The 26,366-nt window shown below is 51.9% G+C and overlaps 7 protein-coding genes across 7 annotated transcripts; 1 reads left to right on the forward strand and 6 right to left on the reverse strand.

Moving 5' to 3' along the window:
- Positions 1-302: 302 nt before the first annotated feature.
- Positions 303-2,859, forward strand: prp28 (mRNA splicing protein PRP28; the record flags this gene model as incomplete). Its single annotated transcript, XM_057153704.1, has 3 exons — positions 303-593; positions 673-2,636; positions 2,706-2,859. The coding sequence occupies 3 exons, from the start codon at positions 303-305 to the stop codon at positions 2,857-2,859; spliced, it is 2,409 nt and encodes an 802-aa protein (XP_057008042.1).
- A 230-nt stretch (positions 2,860-3,089) lies between these two features.
- N7473_007765 (M1 family metallopeptidase) lies at positions 3,090-6,426 on the reverse strand. Its single transcript, XM_057153705.1, has 3 exons — positions 5,965-6,426; positions 3,536-5,906; positions 3,090-3,477 (listed from the first exon to the last, which is right to left on the reverse strand). Exons 1-3 carry the CDS (start codon positions 6,309-6,311, stop codon positions 3,352-3,354), a joined length of 2,844 nt encoding a protein of 947 aa, XP_057008043.1. The 5' UTR covers positions 6,312-6,426; the 3' UTR covers positions 3,090-3,351.
- Positions 6,427-6,958: 532 nt separating this feature from the next.
- Positions 6,959-9,179, reverse strand: N7473_007766 (high affinity methionine permease). Its single transcript, XM_057153706.1, has 6 exons — positions 8,799-9,179; positions 8,499-8,730; positions 7,991-8,441; positions 7,672-7,936; positions 7,457-7,619; positions 6,959-7,404 (listed from the first exon to the last, which is right to left on the reverse strand). Exons 1-6 carry the CDS (start codon positions 8,917-8,919, stop codon positions 7,005-7,007), a joined length of 1,632 nt encoding a protein of 543 aa, XP_057008044.1. The 5' UTR covers positions 8,920-9,179; the 3' UTR covers positions 6,959-7,004.
- A 1,855-nt stretch (positions 9,180-11,034) lies between these two features.
- Positions 11,035-14,041, reverse strand: atg1 (serine/threonine protein kinase ATG1; the record flags this gene model as incomplete). The annotated part of the gene is made up of 3 exons (XM_057153707.1): positions 11,035-11,186; positions 11,250-13,887; positions 13,964-14,041. The coding sequence occupies 3 exons, from the start codon at positions 14,039-14,041 to the stop codon at positions 11,035-11,037; spliced, it is 2,868 nt and encodes a 955-aa protein (XP_057008045.1).
- Positions 14,042-15,778: 1,737 nt separating this feature from the next.
- N7473_007768 (putative phosphatidate cytidylyltransferase) lies at positions 15,779-18,534 on the reverse strand (the record flags this gene model as incomplete). The annotated part of the gene is made up of 2 exons (XM_057153708.1): positions 15,779-17,895; positions 17,961-18,534. 2 exons carry the CDS (start codon positions 18,532-18,534, stop codon positions 15,779-15,781), a joined length of 2,691 nt encoding a protein of 896 aa, XP_057008046.1.
- Positions 18,535-18,991: 457 nt separating this feature from the next.
- N7473_007769 (diphthine--ammonia ligase family protein) lies at positions 18,992-21,357 on the reverse strand (the record flags this gene model as incomplete). Its single annotated transcript, XM_057153709.1, has 2 exons — positions 18,992-20,354; positions 20,420-21,357. The coding sequence occupies 2 exons, from the start codon at positions 21,355-21,357 to the stop codon at positions 18,992-18,994; spliced, it is 2,301 nt and encodes a 766-aa protein (XP_057008047.1).
- Positions 21,358-22,718: 1,361 nt separating this feature from the next.
- Positions 22,719-24,592, reverse strand: sebA (putative C2H2 transcription factor (Seb1); the record flags this gene model as incomplete). The annotated part of the gene is made up of 2 exons (XM_057153710.1): positions 22,719-23,896; positions 24,028-24,592. The coding sequence occupies 2 exons, from the start codon at positions 24,590-24,592 to the stop codon at positions 22,719-22,721; spliced, it is 1,743 nt and encodes a 580-aa protein (XP_057008048.1).
- Between the last annotated feature and the right edge of the window lie 1,774 nt (positions 24,593-26,366).

Genomic DNA, 26,366 nt, shown 5'->3' on the forward strand with positions numbered 1-26,366 from the left:
CCTTGTGCGTCGACGGTCCAAACCATGTAGAGACCTTTTCAAATCCTGAATTCATGACCAAGGATATCTGACAATGCTCCTTCCTCTTCGAAAACTCTTCCAGTATTCCTCTCTTTCCCATCATCTTTGTAGGACATCTCAAGCCTGACAGCCTTGAGCACGGACGCCATATTGCAGCACGTGACCACGCGTCTGGCCCGTCCTGACCGCCGTAGAAATTCGAGATGCCGATGCGATCATCGCTCGTTTGGCCGTCTGTCCTACATCCTCGGCCATAATCTTCCTCTCACTTCTGGGCAACTATGGAAGGCATAGTGACCAACGGCTCAGCCGACGGCCCTCCCGCGCCTCCTCCGGACTTCATGGAGCGCCCACCAACTCCCCCTCCGCCTCCTCCTGAGGACTTGGGTGCTCCGCCGCCACCTCCAGATGCTGGGGTCCCTCCTCCTCCGCCAGAAGATGCGCCACCCGCGCCCCCTACCGAAGTCAAGAAGAAGAAGCTGGGATGGGGAGCGAAGAAGCCAGCTGCAGCTCCACTGAGTGTGGAGGATCTTATCAAGAAGAAGAAGGATGCAGACGCCGCAGCAGCAAAGGTATGAGTGCCCTACGAATCGATCCTCGTGCAATCGCGATGCTCGGGATCATATGCTAATATTTGTGTGTTTCCTTTAGCCGAAATTCTTGTCCAAAGCACAACGTGAGAAACTCGCACTAGAGAAACGAGCTAAAGAGGTGGAAGCTGAACGACAAGCTAAGGCGTCCTCCAACGGTGCCAATCGCAATGGGGTTTTATCCGAGTCGCGGCCAGTGAGACGAGTAGAACCGGAACCTGATCGCCGAGATCCAGCTGGACGAGTCCCTACCGGACCGCGTGCCATGCGCGGCGACATCCCGACAGGACCAGCTGCGTCGCGAAATGGACAACCATCACGGAATCGCGACATGGACCCGCCGCCCCATCCAAAGTCCAAGAACGCAAGAGGAGAGAAGCGGGCAACAGAGGAAGACGAGGCTGCGGCACAAGCAGCACTTCTGAAGCAACGATACATGGGAACGGAACAGACCTCGAACTTCTCGGCAAAGAAGAAGCGCAAGCGCACTACGGACCGGAAATTCAACTTCGAATGGAATACCGAGGAAGACACTAGCGGCGACTATAATCCACTATACCAGAGCCGACATGAGGCAAACTTCTTTGGCCGCGGTCGACTGGCAGGATTCGGAGAGGACGTTGCGGATAACATGGCGCGCAAGTATGCGCAAGCACTGGAAAACCAGGATCATGAGTCGGGTAGCATGCGCGCCAAGGAAATCTTGGAGATGGAGCGTCGTCGCCGTGAAGAGAGCACACGGAATCAGCTTGATAAGCACTGGAGCGAGAAGCGGTTGGAGCACATGCGTGAGCGTGACTGGCGTATCTTCAAGGAAGATTTCAACATTGCCACCAAGGGTGGTAGCGTGCCTAATCCTATGCGATCATGGGAAGAGAGCCAGCTGCCGAAGCGTTTGCTGGAGCTCATCGATCGCGTTGGCTACAAGGAGCCCACTCCGATTCAGCGTGCCGCTATTCCAATCGCTCTTCAATCGCGCGATCTCATTGGTGTTGCTGTGACTGGTTCCGGTAAAACAGCTTCATTCCTGCTGCCACTGCTTGTATACATCTCAGAGCTTCCACGGCTGGACGAGTTTGAATGGCGCAAGAACGACGGACCATATGCGATTGTTCTAGCGCCTACTCGTGAATTGGCCCAGCAGATCGAGATTGAGGCTAAGAAGTTCACACAACCACTCGGCTTCAACGTCGTCAGTATTGTCGGTGGTCACTCGCTAGAGGAGCAAGCGTTCAGTCTGCGCGATGGTGCAGAGATTATCATCGCCACTCCCGGGCGTCTCGTCGATTGTATCGAGCGCCGAATGCTCGTTCTCAGTCAATGTAGCTACGTGATTATGGATGAAGCCGATCGTATGATCGATCTTGGTTTTGAAGAACCCGTCAACAAGATTCTCGACGCTCTCCCAGCGACAAACGAAAAACCTGACACAGAGGAGGCCGAAAACCCAAGTGCCATGCGCCAACATCTCGGCGGACGAGACCGATACCGCCAAACAATGATGTACACAGCCACCATGCCCGTGGCCGTTGAGCGCATTGCGCGAAAATACCTCCGTCGTCCAGCTATCATTACAATCGGCGGTGTCGGCGAAGCGGTGGACACAGTCGAGCAGCGCGTCGAAATGATTTCCGGCGAAGACAAGCGGAAGAAGCGACTCGCCGAGATTCTCTCCTCAGGCGACTTCCGTCCCCCGATCATCGTATTCGTCAACATCAAGCGGAACTGCGATGCCATCGCCCGCGAAATCAAACAAATGGGTTTCTCGTCTGTTACCTTGCATGGTTCCAAGACTCAAGAGCAGCGTGAAGCCGCTCTGGCGTCTGTTCGGAGCGGTACTACTGATGTCCTGGTCGCCACTGACCTCGCTGGTAGAGGTATTGATGTGCCAGACGTCTCGCTTGTCGTCAACTTCAACATGGCTACCTCCATCGAGAGCTACACCCATCGTATCGGTCGTACCGGTCGTGCTGGTAAGAGTGGTGTTGCTATTACATTCTTGGGTAGTGAGGATTCCGATGTCATGTACGTTTTATACTTCCCTTCGTGTTCATTCTCTCCCGCTTTGATCAGAAAACTAATCTGTGGATACAGGTACGATCTCAAGCAAATGCTCATCAAATCGCCCATCTCTCGTGTGCCTGAGGAATTGAGGAAGCATGAGGCGGCACAGTCTAAACCGACGCGTGGTCAGGGCAAGAAGATCGAAGATAGTTCCGGGTTTGGAGGAAAGGGTGGATGGGCGTAATTGCTCGATAATTTTGTATTATTTTGAAACCATACCACTATCTCCCAGCTGCATCGACGCCGGGTTCAGGCCGGGCATTTGGGGGTTTAACGATGTTCTTCGTGAAATGGATTGGACATGTTCTACCTCGATTATCTGCTTTATCAAATAATCTCCTGAAATCATATTGGGGAAGGCCTCTGCCATCCCATCTGGCGTCTTACGGAAATGAAAGGGACGACCCCGTCAACGACAGGCCAAGATGGCATATTAATCCATAGTATTCTTTTTAGCTCTAGTCTAACTTTTCCCAACGGAGGTACTAGGAGATTCCATGCCAGTCAATAAGTGAGTAGAGTGTGGAAAACAGATAGCAAAAGTGAGTAGCCACAGGCTTGAAAAGACACAACCCGTGTGTCATCGCCTGGTATTGCTTGAACCCGATTCAATAAAAAGCCGCAAACCCCGAAAAACAAAGGAACATCCATCCCCGGCGCCCTGAGAGAAAACAAATTACAGCTTGCTCTGGAAGTACTGGTTGTTCTTCAGCCAGTTCTCGACATCCTCGCGGTCACGTTGCAGCCAGTTGATCTTGGCGCGGATAGCGTCCAGGCTCTGGGAGACGGCGCGATCGTAGCCCTGTAGATATGTTAGATGAATATATATACGGAATATTAGTGGGAGAGTGAAAGCTTACCTTAGTGTCCTTGGCACCGAAGAACTCCTCAACCTCCTTCAGCTGAGCCTCAGTGCAGAAGGAGGAAGATGACAGCTGCACAACGGTACCCAGCATGCCCAGCCCGGGAGGCAGGCGCTTGTAGATAGCGTCCCAGTTCTCCTTCAGCCAGGTCCAGCGGGCATCAATACCAGTGACGTGGTTGCGGAGACCAGCTAGCGGCATGTAGATATCCTGACTGCGGACCTCCTCACTCATGGCGAGCTCGAGAGTGCGCTGGACGAGAGCCGGCTCCTCGGCGACACCCAGGCAACGCAGGGCAGTGGTCTTCTCGTCCGAGGTAGCGGCCTCACGGAAGCGCTTCAGGATAACATCGTACTCCTTGGCACCACCGAACTTCAGAACAATGCTGAACACATTGCCGCGGATGTTGGGGTGGATGGCGGAGTGATCGCCAGCAGCAAAGCGGGCGAACATGTCCTGCGCAGCCTTGACAACGACGGGGTCACCGGCGCTACCGGCACAGCCGAACATGAGAGCCTTGAGCTGCTGCAGGATGTGACCATCCTTCTCGGAGAACTCCCAACCCAGTTCGTGGGTCTTGGCAGAGACCAACTCACGCTGGAAGGCAGTGAGGGCATCCTTGGTTTGCTTATCCTCGAAGACCCAGGAAGCGCGGACAACACCGATACGGGTGAGCATCTCGTTCCACACGATGAACTCGGTCTCGGTGTCAAGGCCCTTGAGCAGCGAGAGCAGACCGGAGGTCTTCTGGTAACCAGAGGAGGCCAGAGCACCGGAGTCGGCAATCAGACCAGCACGGTCCTCGGTGGTCAGAAGACCATCCTTGGCGGCCTGACCGAGCTTGGTGAGGCGCTCGGGGGAGTAAGAGGTACGGTAGATACCAGAGTGGTCAGCATTGACCTTGAAGAAGTCAAGGTCAGGGACCTTGAACTCAGCCTCGCGCTCAGTCAACATGGTGCTCTCATCAACGCCCTCCTTGGTGCGCAGGCCAAGCATGCAAGGGTACAGGGTCTGGTCCTCCTCGGGACGAACGTCGCCGGTACGCAGGAAGCGGTTTTGCTTCAGGCTGATGGAGGACGAAGCAGGGTTCTCGGTCACACTGATGACGGGGAAGCCGACATTCTTGGTCCAGATATCCATAACAGACTGGACAGGCTTGCCACTGGCGTCAGCCAGAGCGGACCACAGGTCACCGGTCTCGGTGTTGCCGTAGGCGTGCTTCTTGATGTAGGCACGAACACCCTGGAGGAAGACGTCCTCACCAAGATACTTGGAAATCATGCGAAGCACGGACGAGCCCTTGGAGTAGGAGATGGCATCGAAGATCTGGTTAACCTCATCGGCGCGCTTGACGGGGACCTCGATGGGGTGAGAAGAACGCAGCGAGTCAAGAGACAGGGCACTCTGCAGATTGTCGATGACATAGGTCTGCCAAACCTTCCACTCGGGGTAAAAGACGTTGCAAGAGTACCAGGACATCCAGGTAGCGAAGCCCTCGTTGAGCCACAGGCCGTCCCAGAAATCCATAGTCACCAGGTTACCGAACCACTGGTGGGCCAATTCGTGCTGGACGGTCTCGGCAATTCGCTCCTTGCGAGAAGCACCACTGGTCTTCTCATCAAGCAGGACATCAACAATACGGTAGGTAATCAGGCCCCAGTTCTCCATGGCGCCCGCACTGAAATCGGGAACGGCAACCATGTCCATCTTGGGGAGAGGGAAATCACTATCAAAGGCCTTCTCGTAGAAAGCCAAAGTCTTCGCGGCAAGCTCGAGCGAGAAACGACCGTGCTCAATATCCTGATCCGGGGTGGCGTACACACGGATGGGAACACGGAAGTTCTTGGTCTCAATGTAGTTCAGATGACCAACAATGAAAGCAACCAAATAGGTGGACATCACGGGCGAGGTATTAAACTTGACAGCTTTCTTGGAGCCGTCCTGAACATCCGTCTCTGAAGCAACATCCATGTTGCTAAGACAGGTCATATCCTTATCAGCAATGAGGGTCACCGTGAACTTGGCCTTAAGAGCGGGCTCGTCAAAGCAAGGGAAGGCACGACGGCAATCAGTTGGCTCCATCTGAGTCGAGGCAATGTACTCCGTCTTACCATCCTTCCTGTATGAAGAGCGGTAGAAGCCAGCCATGTTATCGTTCAAAGTACCGGTGAATGTGAGGGTAAGCTGGGCATCGGCACCAGCGGCGATGGCCTGCTTGAACTGGACCGTGGCCACCTGGGTATCCTTATTGACAATAATCTCGGGCTTGGACTCGATGACCGCGCCATTGGAACGAACGGTAGCACTGTGGATATCGATTTCGTTGGAGTTCAGAGAGATGAAGTCGGTGTCCTCATTGACCTGGAGGCTGCATATAGGTGTCAGCATCTACTCCAAAGCACCAGCCATCTCGGGGGGATGCTAACTCAATGGTGACGGTTCCGTTATATTTGAAGGTCTTAAAGTCCGGCTCCAAGGTCAAGTCGTAGTGAACAGGCTTGACGTTAGTGGGCAGGACCTCACGGCCCTGGACATTGGTCGAGCCGGAGGGCTCGTCACGACGAGAGCTGCACATTCTTCGGTATGAACAGTAGCGCTTGGAGGTTTGGGAGAGAGGTGAACGGGATGGGCGGGATTGAATGGAACGAGGGCGAGAGATTAGACTTGAAGCTGGAGCTGAGCGAGGGGCGGAGAGTGGAAAGAGGGGGAGGGGTCTGGCGGATAGAAGCGGTGGCTTTGCTTGAAGCAACGCACGCGAGGAAAGACGACGCATCGGCAGGTCAACAACCCCCGTCAATTGAGGGAGGAAAACAGAAGGAAAGAGAATAATATACACAGGGTCCAAGCACCCAATAATATACAGAAGCTAAAATGCAACAAAGAACGACTGCATCCACCGCGCGCCGAAGAACAATCGAATGGCGCTCGATTGAAAAGAATCACAACCCGGCAGAACACATCAGGCGGTGAGGCCTTGGCCTTGCCGCCTTTTCTTTTTCTTTTCCTTTTTTTCTCCTTCTTCTTTCTTAACCTCACGCAAGTTTCAACCAGCGAATGCCACGATTCTTCTACGGCAGTCGACTGTGGAGTAGCTTTCGAGCTGTTCCTCCTTGCAAGACTATGCACCAGTCAGTTTGAGGGGCCTATGATACACAGCTCTTGCTGTTTTCCTGAATAGGCATCCATAGAGAATTGGGACATCTACTCGTGATAATTAACCTTGGAGGAGTTTATCATTGCACCAAAAATTGAGTTCTATGCTACTTTGACCTATCAGTACGCTCCAGGCAAATTGCCCTGGCTTAAGCTAAGACGAAGCCACATAAAATGCCAAGATATATACATATATGTTCAGAAGCTGAGGCCCGTTACTTCATCGAGATATAAAATAGTTCAATAAGTAATACAATTAGTTATGTCCATTCGAATCCTCGTATATCTACCGTCTTAAATCAATCCATCCCGTCTAGGGACGTCCTGCAGGAGTTAGCGGCAACCGCGTAAACACACTCCGCGACCAGCCATCAGCATCCACCACCGATTCCTTGACAAGCACATAACCACCCCACCGAGGCAGCAGTACGGCCCAGACAACATAGTAAAGAGCTCCGAACGCAAACAACCCCAAAGCCACAACGCAATGCAGGTAGTATGGCAGCTGCTCGTAGACGTTCTGGCCAGCATCGGGAGGCACATAGGGAGCAATAACCAAGTACACATTCGACAACAAGAAGAACACAGTCACTGGGAGAGTTGCCCGGATTCCAGGGTTCCAGTTGGGGTACTTGGTGCTCCGGTTCAGGTAGATATAGATGAGGCCACCTGAAACAAACACGTTGATGATCGAGAGGGGGTATGAGATGAGGCTAGAAGATTGATTAGACCGAGGCCAGGAATCTTTCGGGGACGTGTGCTCACTTGAGAAGGAAATTATATGCATCGCCAGGTGGAGGAGCAAGCAAAATGATCGCCGACACAATGTAGTGCTCGAATAGGCCGGCGGCTGGTGAATGGAAAGGCCAATTACTGGCAAAGAATTTGGAGAAGGGCAAGACGCCCTCTCGACCGAGCTCTTGAACAACTATAGATCCCTATTAGCATGTACAAGTACATGGGATTCAGGGCATACATACCTCGACCTTGCGAGAACAGCACCGACAAAACATTCCCAAATGCTGACAGAGCCACAAAGACCGACATGACTTTCTCGGCCTGCTTGCCGAACATATTTCCAAAGAACACTGCAGCGACCACAGTGCCCGATTCCAACATTTCTTCCTTTGATACTGCTGCAAAGTAGGCAATATTGACAAACATGTATAGAATACCGACAGTGCCAATTGCGAGTGGCGCGGCGATCTTCAAGGTGCGAACTGGGTTTTTGGTCTCGCTCAGGGCCTAAACGACATTAGCTTTTGAGTCGACTGATCAACAGGTTTTGGTTTAGCCCACATAATTAGCATTAGAGTATCCAATGAATGACCAAATGACATTGTACAGTGCCATAACAATGCTGTACCCACTGCCTTTCGTTCCTTCAAACGCATTCCGGAAGTTATGCGGCGTCTCAGCCTTCGTGTGTCCAGCCAGAGCAACCCATCCCGACACGACAATGAACAAAATGATAATCAATTTGATAATACCGAGTAGATTTTGGAGACGAATACCCCACTTGAGAGCGATGGAGTGCACGAGGAATGCAGCTGTGAGGCAGGCCAATCCAATACCACGCTGATTCCATCGATCAACCTCAATCTCAGCGGCGTTGAGGATATACTGGCCAAAGACCACGCTGTTGCTTGCAGCCCAACCTAGGAGAAAGGCGTACGCAGCGAACATGGCCGTGGCCAGGAACTTGGGTTTTTTGTACACATATTCGAGGTAGTTCTTCTCGCCTCCGTTTCTAGAGATTCTCGTCAGTGTTGAATCCTTTTTGTATTAGGAATTGAGAAGGACGTACTTTGGGATAGCCGTGCCCCATTCCATATAGACCGCTGTTCCAGCCATAGCGATAAATGTGCCAATAACCCACATGAAAAGTGAGAGACCAACGCTACCCGACAGAGATAGAATAGTCCCTGGTGTCGCGAATATACCAGTTCCAATAACACGGTTGAAAATTAGTAGTGTGGCACTGAATACACCCAGCTGTCGACGATTCTCAGGTGACGCCTCGAAGATATTTCCTTCATCTATAGACAACCACGCAAATAAAGTCAGTCATGCCAATACTCCAACAAAATTCGAAGCAAAAACTAACATAAACCTGTAATTCCATCCGCCGGCCTAGGCCCATTCTCAGCCTCTGCAGGTTTCGCACCATAGACAGCAGATTTAATCGGCGTCCTCTCGGTCGCCGATGAAACAGTCGAATCTGCCATCTTGACTTTCAAAAATTCTCAGCCTTTACCAACAATAATTCAACCGTTAATTTTCGATGCAGAACCGCTTCTAATATTTCCTGGTACACGGCTAGCACCGGCATCAGCTATAGATGATGTGCTAGCACTAAAAGTGATGCAATACAATCCCGCCTGGGCAGGATACTACCTCAGCAAAATCCCGAGCACGAGCGTATCGCCGCCTGAATCATTCAAATAAAACCATGTGCTTTGACTCGTGGTGCTTTCTAGAATTCTTGGAAGGCTGCTACGCCTCATTTGATCCACTTTCTGCATTTCTAATGGAAGGATGGTTGTGGATAGTTATAGCGTCTATGCTATCCTCGGCCGGGCCGAGTTTAGTTCAGGTAGGCTTGCCAGGCGCAAAAAGAAACTGCATAGCATGCGATGAACGGTAGTATTCATGTAAATCGCATTAAGTAAGAGAAAACGTATGATAATTTGCATTTTCATGCCGAGACTTCGCCATATTCTCACTTTTGTTTGCGATTTCGTTCTCAGCACGACAGTCTCGGCGACAACCCAAAATAGGTTTGTTCGGGGGCAGCAGGCAGCCGAGAACAGGCAAATGCTGGGCCGAGCTTGGACCTTCGGGATGGATGCGGGAAGGGCTTCGCGGGAAGGAAAAGGAATGTGGAGGGGGATTCCATAGGAATACCAACATAGAAAAACTTGATAAATATTTGCGAATTACTGCTAGTACCCAGAATAGGCTAATTGATCCAACTAGAAAATGTCTCACAATGCTCCTTAGATCTTGAATCTACGGAGTATAGATGTCAATATTGCAGTCATCTCGGCATTCCCGCGCCTAGACCCGGCCAAGAACGCAGTGAAACTCTGACACATGGAAACCGATCACGCCATTGCGTGGACCCTTGGCTCGGATCAATCAACCTCAAGCTCCACTATAACTAATTCGACGACAGGTCTCTGACCCATAGATCAACGAGGTGACTGAGGTGACATCGATTGCGTCAAATCGCCTCATATTGTCTAGACCGGGACTGCTGATTCAAATTCAATGTCAAGGTACGACTCTGACGTAGAGGGTTGGACCTCAATTGAAATGCCCTATACTTCAGAAAATGCTCATGGCAACCAAACAGTGCCCTGTAGATTGACTCCAACGGCGAATGCATGACAAGCAAATTCTTGTGTTTGCAACCATAACTCTCTAGCGATGGCAGCAAAAGCTCACGTAACAGTTGGAAACAAATGGGCTTGCTTGACATGCATTTGATATTGGAATCAATCTACCTTGAATCTGCGTGTGCAATAGAATGGTGATACATACTAGTGAGAGCTTCTGCATAGAGAGTAACTTTCACTCAAAACAGTTTCCCCTGAAGACGATTTGTTGTTAGGCTTGATCATTTTGATGCGAATTCACCGGCTAGTTTAGTTTTGAGGTATAGGTACAGACAGGTAGTAGGGAGCTCATAGGCCCTCCTCAGTAAAGACCGATCTACATTTACATCCTCATCTAGCATAGATCATGATGTGATATTAGGAGAGTTTCATTGAATTTATGTCAATTTCATCCAAGATCAAGGGAACATCTCGTCTCATCTAAATCTGCAACAAATGCAACCCATCCATCTTCCCAATCCAACCCATTCCATTCCATGACCAGAATCCCCAAAACTCCCTGATCTTGTGCAAGTATTCCCGTGAAAACGGATTCAAAAAGTACCAATCTGTATACCACAACGGTCCCAAGAAAAAACGATGAACGCCATGTAAGCAAGCCAATCGCAAAGAAAAGACAAGAAAAGAAGAGGGGGATAAGATTAGAAACAAGAAACAAGGTCAGGGGAAGAAAGAAATGAAAACGAGACAAAAAACTCCGCTCCCCCTCGTGCAGTGGGATATATGGCAGGGCACTGAAAATTTGGACATGAATCAACGACATGAACATGAAAAGAATTAGCATCTCCCTCACCAGGGGAGATGGAAATGAGGTTAACGTGAAAAAAAGGACGAATGCCTGACGCAGAGACGCTGTTTATATAGTGACTCGAATCTTGAGAGGTTGGGCACAAACGACTTCGCAGGATGTGCGTAGATGGAAGGGGGCATTGTTAACGGGGTTCATCGAGGCGGCGTGGCACCTGTAGCATGCGATACAGGAACTAGATTTGACGATGGCATTCGACCACTGTGCATGGTCGGTGTTGGCCGCTTTGCTAGAATCGCGAGCTTCTTTCGAAGAGAGGCAAGGCGGCCGCGCATGCTAGATACCACTGTTGCAAATGTTAGTGATCAAAAATTTCATACTAAGGAATTGAAGGGAAGAAGATACTCACGCTTGACTACCACTTGCCGATCCTCCCCTTGTAGCCCATCCACCGACGTCTTGTCACCGCCGTGAGAAGAGTGCTGCTGATGACCGGATTGACCCGAAGACGAGTGCAATCCATCATCCTCAAGCACCGCCTCCAGCATTCGAATGGCAGTGACATAGGCAATTTCACATCCAGCCAAATCCTCACTAGTCAACTCATTGATAGCCGCGGTGCGACTCATCTCCAATGCGCGGTCGTACATCAGCTTTTCAGCCGTAACCCCAGGACTCACCACCACGTCGGCGGATCCACTCGAGGCAACGGTCGAGCCAACCGAGTGATTATCCGGATGACTAGGATGGTCGAGAGGTAACCGCTTCTGGCTTTCGATAAGCTTCAGACGCACAAACTCGGCTTTCTCCAGAACTTCGTTGAACCGGCTTCGGACCCATTGCACCACATTATTGATCCGAGCGCCGGCGAGTACACTGTTATCACCGCGGTGCGACGAGTCTCCGTATGTATCCTCCCGGTTCTTGCGTGTCCACCAAGCACCTGCAATATCCATGGATTTGGCCAGTAGAGCTAGCGCCTTCACGTAAAGAACCAGGGCTTCCTCAGAGAGGGTCACGATAGCGTCGACCGTTAGCCCATCATCGGTGGAATCATTGGGGTCCTCGGATCCACCAACAATATGTCGCGCAGATGGATCTGGTGGGGCCGATGGAGCCAGTGGAATAAGCTGTTTATATTTGACCTCCGCAAACCCATAGACGACATCACTACGGGTAGCGCATTCTTCGATGATCTGGACCGTCCTGCAGTCCTCATCAACAGCTGCGGTGGTCTTGGCTCCATCGCCCATCAGCATTAAACTTGCTTGTGCGGCAGGGTAAGCCGGGAAGGGGTTGTAAGCGAGAGGCGGAGATCGCCCACCCTTGGTGATTGCCAAAGGTGGTGAGAACCCCATGCCAAACAAGCGACCGCTGGCCATGTTAAGAGCCTTTGAAATCGCTGACGTCGCCGACGTCGGGCTTTGTCCATACCGTCGCTCGTATGAGTGTTGGCGTTGGTGAATAGAGTCAGCTCGTGCACGCCCAGGGATGACCTGCATCGCCTTGGAAGCGTAATGCGGAGACGTCGAGGCCACAGTCGGGAGCCCTTGCGTAGTTGCACGACGAGGTGCGGAACTACCTGGGCCGCGACCAAAGCCGCCTTGGATCCGAGGACTATGAGCCAATTCGTCCGCGAATGCATTAACTTCGACCGCCCGTTTCTCAACCACCACATAATCACGCTCGAATGCCACCTCCTGAGCTGCCCGCTCCTGCTCCTCCGCCGTTCGATCGTCCTGACTGGGCTTTGACGTTCCGGAATATGTTTTCCGGCTTCTCTGTCGTTCCATTGCAGCTGTTGGTGTATTCCGATCGACAAGTTCCTGTCGGCCAGGTGCCGTTGCGTGTGTGATTACACTTGGCCGTTGTGGCGGTGTCCCACCCCGTGGAGTCTCTCTCAAAACACCAGTTGAAGGCTGATCAGCGCTTCCCACCCGACGCATAGGTGAAGCACTGGGCGGAGTATCGGACTTCTCCCGAGTGGGCTTTGGCCGGTGCGGAGGCGGATATGTGATACGTTCCTCCTGGTCAGTAGTATAAGGCGAATCTCTCCCGGCATTGGGATCATGCGCGACTTGACCAGGTCGAGATTCTGTCCGGTACGGCATTGGCCCACGTCCAAGCTCTGCAGAGGTATGCCGACGGTTTCGGGGCAGGTCGTCAGCGATCAAACCTGGAATGGGGTCCGTAATGACATTGCTTTTGAAGAACTCGGGGAAATTCAACCGCTCCACAGGGTTGCGCTTCAAAAGTCCTCGAATCAGCCTCTTCATATCATCCGACGCCGGGTTCTCCTCAGGAAATCGTATTCGATCTTCTCCCTTCTCGATCTTTCGAAGTAGTTCGACATGATTCGTAGCTCGGAAAGGAGGACGTCCCACCACCATCTCATAAAGCACCGTACCAACGGACCAGAGATCAGCCTCTGGTCCATACTTCTCATATCGCAAGATCTCGGGCGCCATATAAAGTGGCGAGCCACATAGCGTCTCTGCTAATGAAGTGGCAGGCAGAGATCGAGCAAACCCAAAATCTGCAATTTTGAGCATCGGCAGCGTCTCCAAGCCCGTTATCGGTTCATAAGAATTATCGCTGCCTTTGTACGGAACGACCGGAGCGGTTCCACTCCGGTATGAGGTTGGCGCTGGGCAAAGCAAAAGATTTTGGGGCTTGATGTCCCGATGAATGAGATCTCGCTCACGCAGAAAATGAAGGGCGCTCGAGAGCTGTTTGAGAAAATGTCGAACAACAACCTCGTTGAGGGCTCCACCGGGTGGATTAGGGTATTTGGCAATCATATCTCGGGTAGAGGAATGGTCATATAAGGTGTCCCGCTTCTTGATAAAAGCCGAGAGGTCCCCGAGAGCGCAGAACTCCATGACCAAGTGAATATGCGATGTAGACTCATGGCAATCGATGAGGGCGACAATATGCGGATGATGAAGGTCTTTCAGAATATCGATTTCGGAGGAAAGGTTATCCTTCAACTTCTTGTTGAGCTTCGATAGATTGACGGATTTGATGGCTACAAAGGTGCGAGTTTTCTAATCATCGACACATTGCAACCGTTAGTCTGCATTCTCCAAGCCAAAAAGCTTATCTCAATCTTTGATGACTCACCGTATGTACACCCTGGTAGACCGTCGCGAAGCTCCCTTGTCCGATCTTGTTATGCCGAGTATAGGGACCGATGGTCATTTCGAGTCGAGAGGTCTCGCGTGACCTCCGCGAATGTTGAGTTGCCATGGCTGTCGCCGAGTGGCTCCGCCACCTGTGTTCTGATAACCCGCAGACGAAGCCCCCAGGGTAATCCCACGGCCCAACCACGCTCTGTCAACCACAACTACCGCAGCAAGAATAGCGACGTTGGACTCGGCGAGAGGCCCATCAGGGGAGCCAGGATGAGCAAGGATGGGTACAGCCAGGAGCCGAGTAGGTTCGAAGAACGAGGAACCGCCGGGATAGCGAGTCTGGACTCAACCTAGGAATAGTGCCGTGAAACTAGACCAGTCGAGTGTGATCGAGTGAAGCGAGTCCCTGTCCAACAAGGTATGAAAGGATGAAGATATGCTGCTGGACAAATTAGGGTGTGTTCGCACGACAGACGTTGTCTCAAGCACGTCGTGGAAAGCGGTGAAGGTGATGATGTATAGATGCGAGTAGGAATGTATCGGCGTAATGAGTATAATGAGGGGGGAACGTGAACCAAAAGTTTGGGGGGGGAGGGAGGTGGAAAGGGAAATATGCAGGAGGGGGCGGGTAGGAGCTGGTCTAATGGAGGAAGAAGATGATGTGATGTTTGAAAGGGCGGGAAAGCTGGACCCAGAGGAAGCCCAGGACGGCGGTGGGTGGTGAAGGCTGGTGATTGGGGAGGGGGATGACCTGCTCTGATGGCTAATGGCCGATAACGAGTGACAGGCGATGATCTGCTGAAGGCGGTGAGTAGGGCGGTGAGTGAGATGGACATGGGGTCCAGTAGAAAGTACCTTATGTATGGGTCTGGGAGGACCTTGGACGATGTTGAATCACAGGCAATAAGAATATAAGTTGCAGGAGGAGGAAGAAGATGAAGCGATTTGAGTCGAGTGAAAGAAAGGAATCAAACGAGTCCAGGAAGCGACAGAAAAAGGGGGAACAGCAGGAGTGGCCATGCAGGTGGCCAGCTTCAGGTGGTTTATCGATTAGATAAGGCCGAGATCGTGACCTATCGCGAGTCACGAGTCACGTTCCGGGGAATAATGATTCATTTCGGGATGATGCTATTTATACGGGGTCGACAGGGTATACTTGTTTATATTCTTCATATCTAATATCAGATGAATAGATCATATCATTTATTTCTAAGTTACTACAAGATCATACCAAACCAACAATGTACAACCCCAAAGCAACAAACAATAATGCCTGCCATCTCAATCGTATCGCCCATCCCATACTTGAGGATCCACATGATTTGCCTCCCGATCCGAGATCGGCAGCCCCAAGGGTACACTGAGTCCTGAGAAACAGACCAACCGGACATGCTTCAATGATTCTTATTTGAACGATCTTGCTAAATATCTTTCTTGATGGCACAAGTACCATATTTGTAATATATCTTTCAACTCATGACTGCATGATCACTTTGAAGAACTGTCGGCGCTTCAAATTTATGGAACCCCTCTGTACTCGCAAGCGATAACCCCCAAAAGCTTATCGGCCAGGCAGAAACTGGTTTTCTAGGCCATTGCATTATGACTCCCAGTCAGATCCGAATCGCTTTGAGTCATACGAATTAAATTAAGTTAGTTAGAATATGGGACATCGAAATTGGTAAGGTATCATACATGAAATACAACAAATGTCTCTCTACATTCACAAGGCAGCCATTCTCGCTCCAAATGCCCGCCCTCCACCTAACACGCAAGCCCACCCACCCCCTTCCCATCTGCACGATCAAACGCCCAGACCCCGCACTAACAACCACAACACAACCGGCACGACAACGTTATCATTACAGCCAGTGAGGATCGCCTCGGTCGCGCTAGTCCCGCTAGCCGCTAATACGGCCTTGCAGCCCGTCCAGAACCAAAAGCGAACGGTGGAGGCCTCCACTCCGGCTGATTCGGTCCCTGTCACGGCCCACCCTCCTACTATCAGCCAGGCACGTACGGCAAGTAAACCGCAAGTCACGGCCACGGCGAAAGCCACGCTGCCTTCAAGCGACTTGCCCCCGCCCCAGAACCATTTCAGGCGGCCGTATCGACGGCCGATGAGGGAGGCTGCGGCGTCGCCCATGCCGACACAGATAATACCGCTCACCATGCTGACATCCCGGGTGGGTACCTCCCAGCCTGTCCAGGGTCCTTCACCGGTGCGATCGAGATCGGATAGAGATAGCCATAGGGGAATTGAGCAGCCGATCAGTAGGAAAATGTGTGAAATGATGACCGGCCCGCGGTGATCCCGCCCGTCTACATACGGGGCCAGGAAGTAGGTCAAGGGGCGTGAGATTGGTGGGAGCTGAGATGCACGGAAGAGATCCAGAAGCAAAAAGACCGAGAGGACCAGGGCCAGCGCCAGCGCACAGAATGCCGGGTCCACGAAAACGGTGGGTAGGAACATTAGCACCATCATGCCATGGAACACCTTGCGCCGCGTGTCCACCTCGGCTATGGAACTGAGCTGAAACACGATTGCCAGCCCAGTCACTAGAACCAGGATGCAGTATGCGCCCATCAGAAGGCGGGTATTGGCAGGCCCGAAGTCTGTCTGGCGGATATGCTCAACCCAGCCCAGCCAGCACGATGGGTCTTGGAAAGACGCGTCAGGCCGCGCGGGTAATTGGATCCAATACTCGAGGTTCAGCATGAGCACCCAGAATCGGACCCCTGATAGATTACCCAAAAGGTACCCCACGGCCCATCCGAATGGATCCTGGCCTTGGAGAGCTCGGTCGGCAATGTACTTCCGGATGGGCCCCAAGATGATTGCCAGAGAGATCGCGTAGACATAGATCGCATACAGCCATTTGCGGACCTGAGCTTGGGCTGCAGTCATGGACAAAAATGAGGCAAGACCAGGTCCCATCATTTTCTTACGGCGACCACCAGGAGTAGTGCGCACAAGTTCCTCTTGAACCGCCTCCTCAAACGTCGAAATAGTATGTCGTCGTCGCCGGTTTTGGGCATAAGCATGCTGTTCAAAGGCTTGCTCGGCGGTCATATTATCAATGGCCGAGACGGGATCTCGAGAATCCCGCATTGTCTTCGACTTGCGAGGTCGAAGTACTCCACCAGGTCCATCGCTGTCAGACGTGGGTTCATCCGAGACCCCAGCCCGACTGAGCTTCTGACACAACCGGTGGTCCATCATATTAAAGAATTTCCGCGGAGAGAGCGAACCGCTCAGTGAACGGCGGAACTTCCAACTAGGAATCCGAGCCAAAGCCACCTCCCAACGAAGGATGTGCCGACAGGCCGCAAATAAGCACATCCCACCGAGCCATAGCAAGGCCTTGAGAATCTCCGCCTGAGGAGAGGCCGCAAACAAGTACAAATTGGTTAGCGCTGTCGTCAAAAGCTGCAATTCCGCGGGGAGAATGCTAGTGGTCAACAAAAAGTCTAAAGTGGGTATCAACGCTTGATGTAAAGGAAAAAGAAGAATCAACGATTCCGCATCGTGCCCCCGGAGCGACAGCGGCTTGGGAACTGTATTATCGAAGGAGAGATATTCCGAGGCGACTACTGGCACCAGAGTCACCATCCAATGCGTCACACTGAAGCCATTGACCCAGCTCTGCAGAGGGATGACAGAAGCCGGAAGTGATGCAAGACTCAGAACGAGGTTGGGTATGAGCAAGGTCGGAAGATGGTTTGTCAAAGATAGCGAGACGAAAACCGGGATCAAGATCGGATAGAGCAGCGGTGCGGGATCAAAACTCGCGGGTATAGAGAAAAACGGACGTTTAGATTTGGAGGGCCATATGCGCCACCTTCGGCCCCTCGACGCTCGGAGCAGAACGGGGTAAGCAGCATATAGACTGATGAGCGTAAAGCCATGAGCGGCAAGCTCTGCACAATCGTTAGCAAAAGCAAATCCAGATCTCGAATTCTTATCCTAAAAAAAGTAATCCTACCTTTCCTCCAAGCCCAAGCAATTGAACGAGCATCTTCTTGCACCAAGACGACAGCCCCAACAGACAACAAAAGCGCCGTCTCCATCAGTCGCCGCAAGATCTCAACCCTCCTCTGCCGACGCATATGTTTCCCCTCCGCAAATCTATCCTCCGTCTCTTCAGACGAGCTCCGTCTCGACGCACGCAACGTCTGGCGCACAAATGACGGCCACGGCTGTAACGTAGGCAGCCAAGCATCGGTATCAAGCGACCCATTCGCGCCAGAGCGCAACCCCTTGCGCGGCCGAACAGGCGGTGCCGGCAGACCTCTAAGGATACCGGTACTCTCATCATCCGCCTCGGTGCCACTGTCGCTCGGTGTCCGCGATGATTTCGAGTATGCGGATAGCGGCTGGAGGCGGTCGCCGTGTTCGGAGGGTGTGCGCGAGCCGAGACGTCTGTTGTTGCTGCGGTGGTAGGGATGGGGAGAGCGAGTGAATTGTCTCAGGTCTTCGGCGATCACTTCGGAGTTTGAAGCAGGCGTCCTGCTGCGAGGGATCGCCTCCTGTTCCTCGTAGCCCCGCGGAGAACTCATGACACCATTCCTATTTCGATGAGTACGTCATGCCGGGGTAGGGGGGAGAATGGTAGAGGAGCGTCGATATTGTGGGTTCGTAAGAATTAGTGTCGAAGCGAAGGAAAAAAGCGCAGTACTTCTCGGGAAAGGAATGGTGGGATCGTGGGGATCGAGCGGGTTGTTGTTATCTTTCCTGAACGCGGAAGGGGAGTCTGCTTATCACATGTCCGGGCCACCTGGGGAGATCCACCATATGACAGTCGGAGTCTCTAGAATCCACATTCTGGCCACCGAACGCCTGATGGGACTAAACGAGTGGGCCTGTTACTGTATTTACTACCAGTAGAGAGTTACTTGGGATTTATTGGACAATGAGTAAAAATGGTCTCTCGAAATCTTCGTTTCAACATGGCCAACATGAGAACTTTTGGTGCAATTAGGTTCCACGATGCATCTACAGAATCATCAAGGGTATTTACACATCCAAGCCACGCTCCTCTTGCATAACCATGGCAGCAGTCAACTGTCGTCCCTCCCGTCCCCAAACCGATCGGCATGGGATAATCTGGCCTGGCCAGAGACCCTCCGGTACCGGTAGAGTAGTGTATAAAATTGCCTGAGACAGACCAGACACCTGGCAGTGGGACATGATCAACGGACGAAGCCTCTCTTCCAACGACACCTCAGAGCTCCCAGCTTCAAGCTCCACACAGCGGTAAATGTATCTCTCATTCACCGTTGTTGAGGTCCCATCTTCCAAGTTCACCAACGTAACCTGCTGGCACAGACTACCCAGTCCCTGCCACTCGATATCACTACCCCGAGGAAGCTCATCGACCTCGACAGCCAGGAAAGGCGGGATAGTTAACTCGGATTCCTCATCAAGAACCGAGAACTTGGGTAGATTCGACTCTACCGCTTGATGAATCAGCTCCTCCGCTCTGCGTCCATACTTGATATCCCAAGCATCAAGCTGCGGGCCGTCATCCTCGTCTTCATCATCCACAGGCCGAGTATGCATCTTCTTCCACAGTTCCCAAGCAATGCGCACCTGTGCCTGAACATGTTCACCACCCGTCATGAAGACCACGGCACCAAGCCACCAATCAACTTGCATGGCCTCGCCGATCCTCCATAGATGTTGAAGTGCCAGCACAGCCCGGGTACAATACCCTTCAAACCAGGGCTCGTCTTGCGTAGCAATCTCCATAGAAGCCGGTTCCAGTGGAATCTGGCCCGCAATGTAAACAAGTCTACCCTGGTCTTGCAACGGGATAGACATTGCTTGGGAGTAGGGGCCGATATTCGCGGGTGCCCAGTACGAGCGCGACTGGACGTGCAGACCTTGGCGCTTGTCTCGTGCGCCCCGGTCAATCACAAAGGAGACCATTACCCTCACGTGGGAAGGGAGGGTATCACCACAGGCGACTGTGACTCGGGCGGGTGGGTTTGGCTTTTTGAAGAGAGAGACGTAGACTTGATTCATCAGGGCAAAGTCGGACATGGAACGCAGGAGAACGGTGGCGAAGACGATGTCGTCTGTTGAGCGAGGAGTTGAGATGGAATCTGGAGGAAATGATAGTGCATGTTGAGCCTTTTGAACAATGGCGTTCATTTGCTCGTCTGCACCGGGACCTGCCTCTGGTGCAACGAGGTTGGAAATAGTCCACGTCGACGGAGACAAGCGATGACTCGGTTCATCGATAGACCAAGCCGTCGCCAACGTAGGCTCGCCAGAGGCCGTCGAACCCATCTCATTCAACGATAACGACTTAATCCGCTCCAAAGCCGTAGCAAACACCCCATCCAACAAAGCCGGCCTCCTCACATCCTCCGGCCTAACCACACCCCCATCACTGACCTTATCCACACACCTCGCCCCCCTCAACTTAACAAAAGCCACACCCCCTCACCAACCCCAACCTCCCTACTATCAATCTCAACCTTCCCCTTCCACAAGAAACCAGGCCCATCAAGCGCAAGAGTCTCATACTCCCCACCCTCCCCAAGAACCGCCCCCTTAATATCCTCCGCCGCCGCAAACCGACTCATCCCCTTTACAAGGCGTCTCCTTACCCCAGCCTCAGACCCAGACCCAGACACATTCTCCCACAAGAACCCATCATCCAGTCCACCAGAGGCAACTTTAATAATACGGGCATCGCACCCGCACGCCGCCATATCCTCTAGTAGCCCCGCCTGCACGACAGCCGCGGGATCCGCGGTGCGCTCAACGGGCGCGGGCAGAGAGGGGTACATCCACAGCCAGGCTAGTGGGATCAGGCCGAGACGCCCTGCGACGTTCTCGATGCGGGTGCGTTGGTATGTGGATAGGATTGCGCCGGCTGATACGGCGTTGGCTTCTGGGTGGGCTTGCATGATGCGGCGGAGTAGTGGGACGAGAGATTCTGTTTCGTCTGAGTCTGAACCTGACTTTGAGTCCCGCCCTGTCGAGGAGACGTGCTCTGCTGCCTGGTCCACTGCATCATGCCTGTATATCCGGGCAGTGTCGACTGCGCCGCCGGTAATCGGGGCGCGGTAGAGGGGTATGCCCAGTGCCTTTTCGTAGAGAGGAATCACGCTGTGACCGATAGTTTGGTACATGAAGCTATCGATATCTTCCTCGACATCACCAGAGTCATTTTGGACATTTTCCCCATCGTTTTCATCATGATCATCTGATGTCTTGACTTTTTGATCAGGGTGTAGGTTTGCTAGGGCGACTACTTTGTGTCCATTGCGGATGCAGTGCAGGATGGAGTAAAGAGAGTCCTTACCGCCCGAGATCAGGGCAATCACGTTGAGGCCTGGTGATGCGGTAGGTGTTAGAGGAGGAGGCATGTCGCAATTTGAGAGGGTTATTGGTTACTCTCAATGCCTGTTTGCCCGTTGCCCTGTTCTGCTTTTGCTTTTGGTTGTATCCAATGGTTGAATATGACATGGTGGGCGCGGTCTTTTTTGTGGTCCCCACCTTGGGCTTATCGATAAAATCGATAAGCCGGGGAGTCGCGGCTCGAGCGCTTACCAGGTTGTTTTTTCTATGCAATGCAAAGTTAGAACTATCAGGCAGGTAATGTAAATTGACTGGAATTCTGCCAAAGCTTATCGATCTTGCTATTACCAAGATTTAGGCATTATGATAATGGTTACTGGCTAACAATAGAAACCAATTGTGAAAAAATTATACTTGTAATTGAGATGCTAGAGATCCGCTAGAGACCCCTCAAAACCTGAGACCAAAACAAGGCAGGCAAGAAATGCAATACAAGAAAGGGGTATGAGTGGCAAAAAAGGTGTGTGGATGAAAAGAAAGGGTAGTGGTCAAATTAACTTATACACGAATGTGACCAGCACAAGAAACAGAGTGGGAGAGCACAAGCTGAAAGGGAGAAAAAAAAAGACAAGAGCTCACAAAAAGATATTACATCGAAATAGGGCAAAAATCAGATGTGAACGAAATGGACAAGAATCCAAAAAAGAAGGGAATCAGAAGAAGAAAATCACAGGGAGAAACGGGGACCAGAAGGTGATTCCCAAGGGAGACCCAGGATCTTGCAAGTCTTGCATCAACGGACCGAATCAGCTCAAGTCAAGCTGATTGGGTTTTGCGGACAAAGTCAAGAAGAGAGAAAAGGGTGGGAGAGAGAGAAAACATAGGAAAAACAACAAGGAAAAAAAAGACAATGACAAAGGAAATCAACACCAATCCCACCACCTGTAACCAACCATAGAGACCAGATAACCATCCATTGACTCTATTTTCTTTTTTGGTTTCCTCTTCATGCTCATGGACTCCGAAAAATATAAAAGAGACCACCCATGAAAAATGGGACCCGTCTTCCCGCCGAAGAAGCCCAAGCCCTTGGGCCCAAGAAGAAATCATGAAAGGCGAAGGGGAAAAGAATAAAAACTCCTCTTCCTGTAATTCGCCCCATGCTGTATCCCCGTTGTTCCCGTATAATGTAAAAAGTTGAAGGAAACCAAGTTGTTGCCGTACACCGATGAACCATGCCGACACCAGTGTAAAATGCCCGGACGCCAAACCCAATCAAGACCGCAACGGTGACCCAACTCCCCTGTAATAAAGAGGGAGATACGCCGACCGAAGACGTGTATGTATTATATATGCAGTAGGAGAGAAACTCCTGGTCTCATAGAAATCATCAAACGCAGCAATGAATCAAGCCCGAAGAAAGAAAGATTTAGGCAGAGTCACGCTTGCGCTTCTTCGCCGCCCGGCGATCGGAGGCAGGAGAGTCTTCGATGTCAGCCGACTGGGCAGCCTCGTACATCACCTGGCCAAGAGCACCGGCATCATGTTGCTCGTCGAAGGACATGCCAGCCTCACTGGGATCCAGAACACCCATGACGATGGAGCCACCGCCGTGGGTGCGGGCGTGTTGGGCGAGATTGTCGCTGCGGGAGAACTTCTTGCCGCACTCGTTGCACTCGAAAGGCTTGTCCTGGGTGTGCAGGGAGCGGTAGTGACGCTTGAGGTGCTCCTGGCGACGGAAACGGCGAGAGCACAGGGTGCAGACGAAAGTCTTGGACGGGTCATCCGTCAGCGACTGCTTACGGCCGCGACGGTTAACGGAGACCGGGGCGGGCTCGGAGTCGGTGCAAGGGGAGCCTACAGATTGGGCACTGCACTCGGAGTGGGCCACGGCCTTGACGGGCTCCTCCTCATCCTCCATCTCCACATTGGAGTTCTTCCGCGAAGACTTGCGACTGCTGCGCTTCTTGGACTTGATCTCCTCCTCCTGGACGATTTCCTCGGTCTCCTCGGTCTGGGGCTGAGTCGACTCAGTCCACTCGAACGAGGGAAGACCGTTGTGCAGGAAACCCTCGTGGTCGTCGGCGTCCTCCAGGCTGTGCTCGCTCAGGAATCCATCATCCTCGACAATGTACTGGTTGACACGCTGGCGCTTGCCGCCCAGGTAGACGGCGTTAGCACCGGGGTGGAACTCAACCAGACGGTTCAGCTCATCGTCGGAGTCGAGGTCTGAGAAGCTGTCGAATGTAGGCAAGGAGCTGAGAGGATCCTCGGTGGAAGCGGTGAACGAAGGAGATGGGTTCTCGTTCACAGGCAAGGTCACAGACGCACTGCCCAGAACCGCGCGAGGGGCCTCCTCATCACATGTGAGAGTCGGCAGAGGAGGGAGATCCTGAGGACCGGGAACGTTCACGGACTCGACGGTCAGTTGGCGGGGGTCGCAGAAGTCCGAGCCGACGGAGCTTACAGACTCGGCGGTCAAAACCTGAGAGTGGGCGAGGAACTCGGAGGGCACTGGAGAGGGGGGGGGGGAGAGCGAGGGGCAGGACGTGGCGGACAGGAGATCCGACGTGTGGCTGGCGGTGAGTGACTGCGGGTGGATGAACACTGGGAGAGCCGCACGGGAAATTAGCCTTCTTGTTTGATCATCACTCCCCCTTGCATGAGGGAATATATTCATCATCTGCATGTGCATGGGTTTCGCCATATGACATCTCGACTCGTTTCATCAGACTTACCAGGTGTCATAGGTGGGGAATCACAGCGAGACCAGTCCGGGTTGGCCAGAATCTCGGTGTGCACGTCAGTCTCACAGCCTTCCTTGACGCCTTCCACTTTCTCAAAGGCGAAGAAGCTGTCGTTGATTGGCGTGTGCAGGGTACCGTTGGCAGACGGAGGGCTACTGATGGAGCTTCCCGCCGAGGACAAAGGCGGCGTTGATGGGAAAGCGTACAAGTCAGCATTAATGAAGCGAGTGTCGATGGGCATCAAGGCGGGAGAGCCCTGCTGCACAAAGATGGCTGGCTTCATCTGGGAGGGTTGAGGCGAGGCAATTGGAGTCATGCTCATGGCAGCACCGCGGAAGGCATTGGTGGTGGCCATCTGGTGCATGTTCATGACGGGCTGGGCTGAGTAGATAGGCTGCTCGGCGCATTGCTGGCCGGGATACTGCATCTGTCCATAGTAGGGCACGTCTTGTGGCTGGCTGGTGTAATGGCCTTGCTGTGATGTTGAGTCGGGATAGTATGCAAACGAAGGTTGACTTTGGACCGGATTCGAGGTCATTGTGTATGTTGCGTCCATTGTGGAAGATCTGATTGTTAATGGGGGAGTTAGATTCCTTCCCAATAGTTTATATCCACACAGATGTTGTATGATGTGTAGACAATGAACATTTGGATCGATCACAAACACACCTGTGGAAGTTATCGCCAATTTGATCCGCGAAGAGTTGTTCAAATATTAGGGTATATAGTTGTGAGTAGTAGTTGTTGTTGTGGACGTTGATGGTCAAGTCCGGTATTCCTCAATAACCAAGACGCAGGTAGACAAATGAGTGTAATAGACCACGAGGGTGATTAGGGTATAAAGGTAGATGTGTAAAGTGAGGATGAGAGAGAGAGAGAGAGAGGATGAACACTTGTTAAAGGAAGGACAGGAATCCTTAGCGAAGCTCAAGGAACCGGAGGAAGTGATTGGGGAAAAGAGAGGAAATATCACAAGTTCTAAAAGCCCCCCAAACCCAAAACAGTCAAATCAGACAGACTAGTGGGAAAGTATATAGAAATTGAGAATAAAGGAAAGGTTCAAGAAATAAAAAGAAAAAAAGGACTGGAGAAATAAAAGAGAGACAGAGCCGATAATAGGCAATCTTGGGTGGTGGTGATGGGTGGGAATATGGGAGGAGAGAAGGAAGGGAACGAGATAGACCAGAAGGGTGTCGCGGTGGATAAAAGAGGTGATCTGCTTGTGCTATTTTCTACTTGCCGGGTCACTAGTCATGGACCGAGTGGGCCCCAGGAACGGGGTGCATTGAGTTGAGAGAGAGAATAAAATAATAATTTAAAAAAGTAATAATGGATTATGGGGGGCAAGAATTAAAGTGAAAATTAATGGATAAATTATATTTATTTTTATGATTTCATGGGACTTAATGGGAGAAAAGAAAATATTTAAATTTTATTCCCAGTTTAATTTTTGGCGTGTCTCACAGCACAGCCAGATATGACAGTAGCGTACAGTATTGGACTACTACTACTACTACCATGGAGTACTCCGTACTCTTTGCTCCGTGAGTACGAAGAATACTGACCGTAGTGTGTGTATATGCGGTGTAAATTTGGTGGTATCAGGTATCCGGCCAGTCTGGGGCGGGATTGGGAAAGACACTGGGTACATAGTCTGGCACATCACCAAGTGTTCAGTCATTCAGTGATTCAGTCCCGAGCAGGTGGGAAGGACCTCCAATCGCATTGAGCGAGGATGAGAGGATCGGGGGAAGTTAGCGTGGGATAGCTACGAATTTAGCGTGGATTTTTAGTTAGTTCAAAGGAAACAGCACGGAGTACTTCTCCAAAGGAACCAGAACAGAACGATTCCCATTGGCATTATCTATTATCCATCGGATACCTCCCGTATCTCCAGTATACGGGTTTCTGGTTGACCAAGGTGTAAAGTTTCGTGGTGGATCCCTCCATTTAAAGAGCAAAGAGCGTGTGAGTGTGGTATGTACTCCGTAGAAGGGCTCAGAAAGGTCCTCGGTATGGGAAGCGTAACCTCAGTACCAGAAAGGAGGACACACTGGCCTCCTCTGTTTCGGACCAGGAAGAGGCCCACATCGGTCGACGAGCCCAAAAAGAGAAGTGGAGCAGCACGGTGCGACGCTGAAAATGCGGAGAGGCTGTGCTGACTTTGACTGGGAAAGGCCCCGAAAAAGCCTCCTACTGGGTGAAGGTGGTACTGTTGGATCAGTGGGATGGTCCTATCAGTCCTCGTTGAAGGTGTCTTGTGTTAACTTCTGGTCTCCCCAGCTGGTGGTGGTGTTGGCGGTCGGCAAATAGAAGGATAAAGATCAAGT

The sequence above is a fragment of the Penicillium subrubescens genome (genome assembly GCF_028828155.1).
Source record: "Penicillium subrubescens strain IBT 31985 chromosome Unknown utg000005l_segment0_segment0, whole genome shotgun sequence".
In the NCBI taxonomy this organism is placed as follows: domain Eukaryota; kingdom Fungi; phylum Ascomycota; class Eurotiomycetes; order Eurotiales; family Aspergillaceae; genus Penicillium; species Penicillium subrubescens.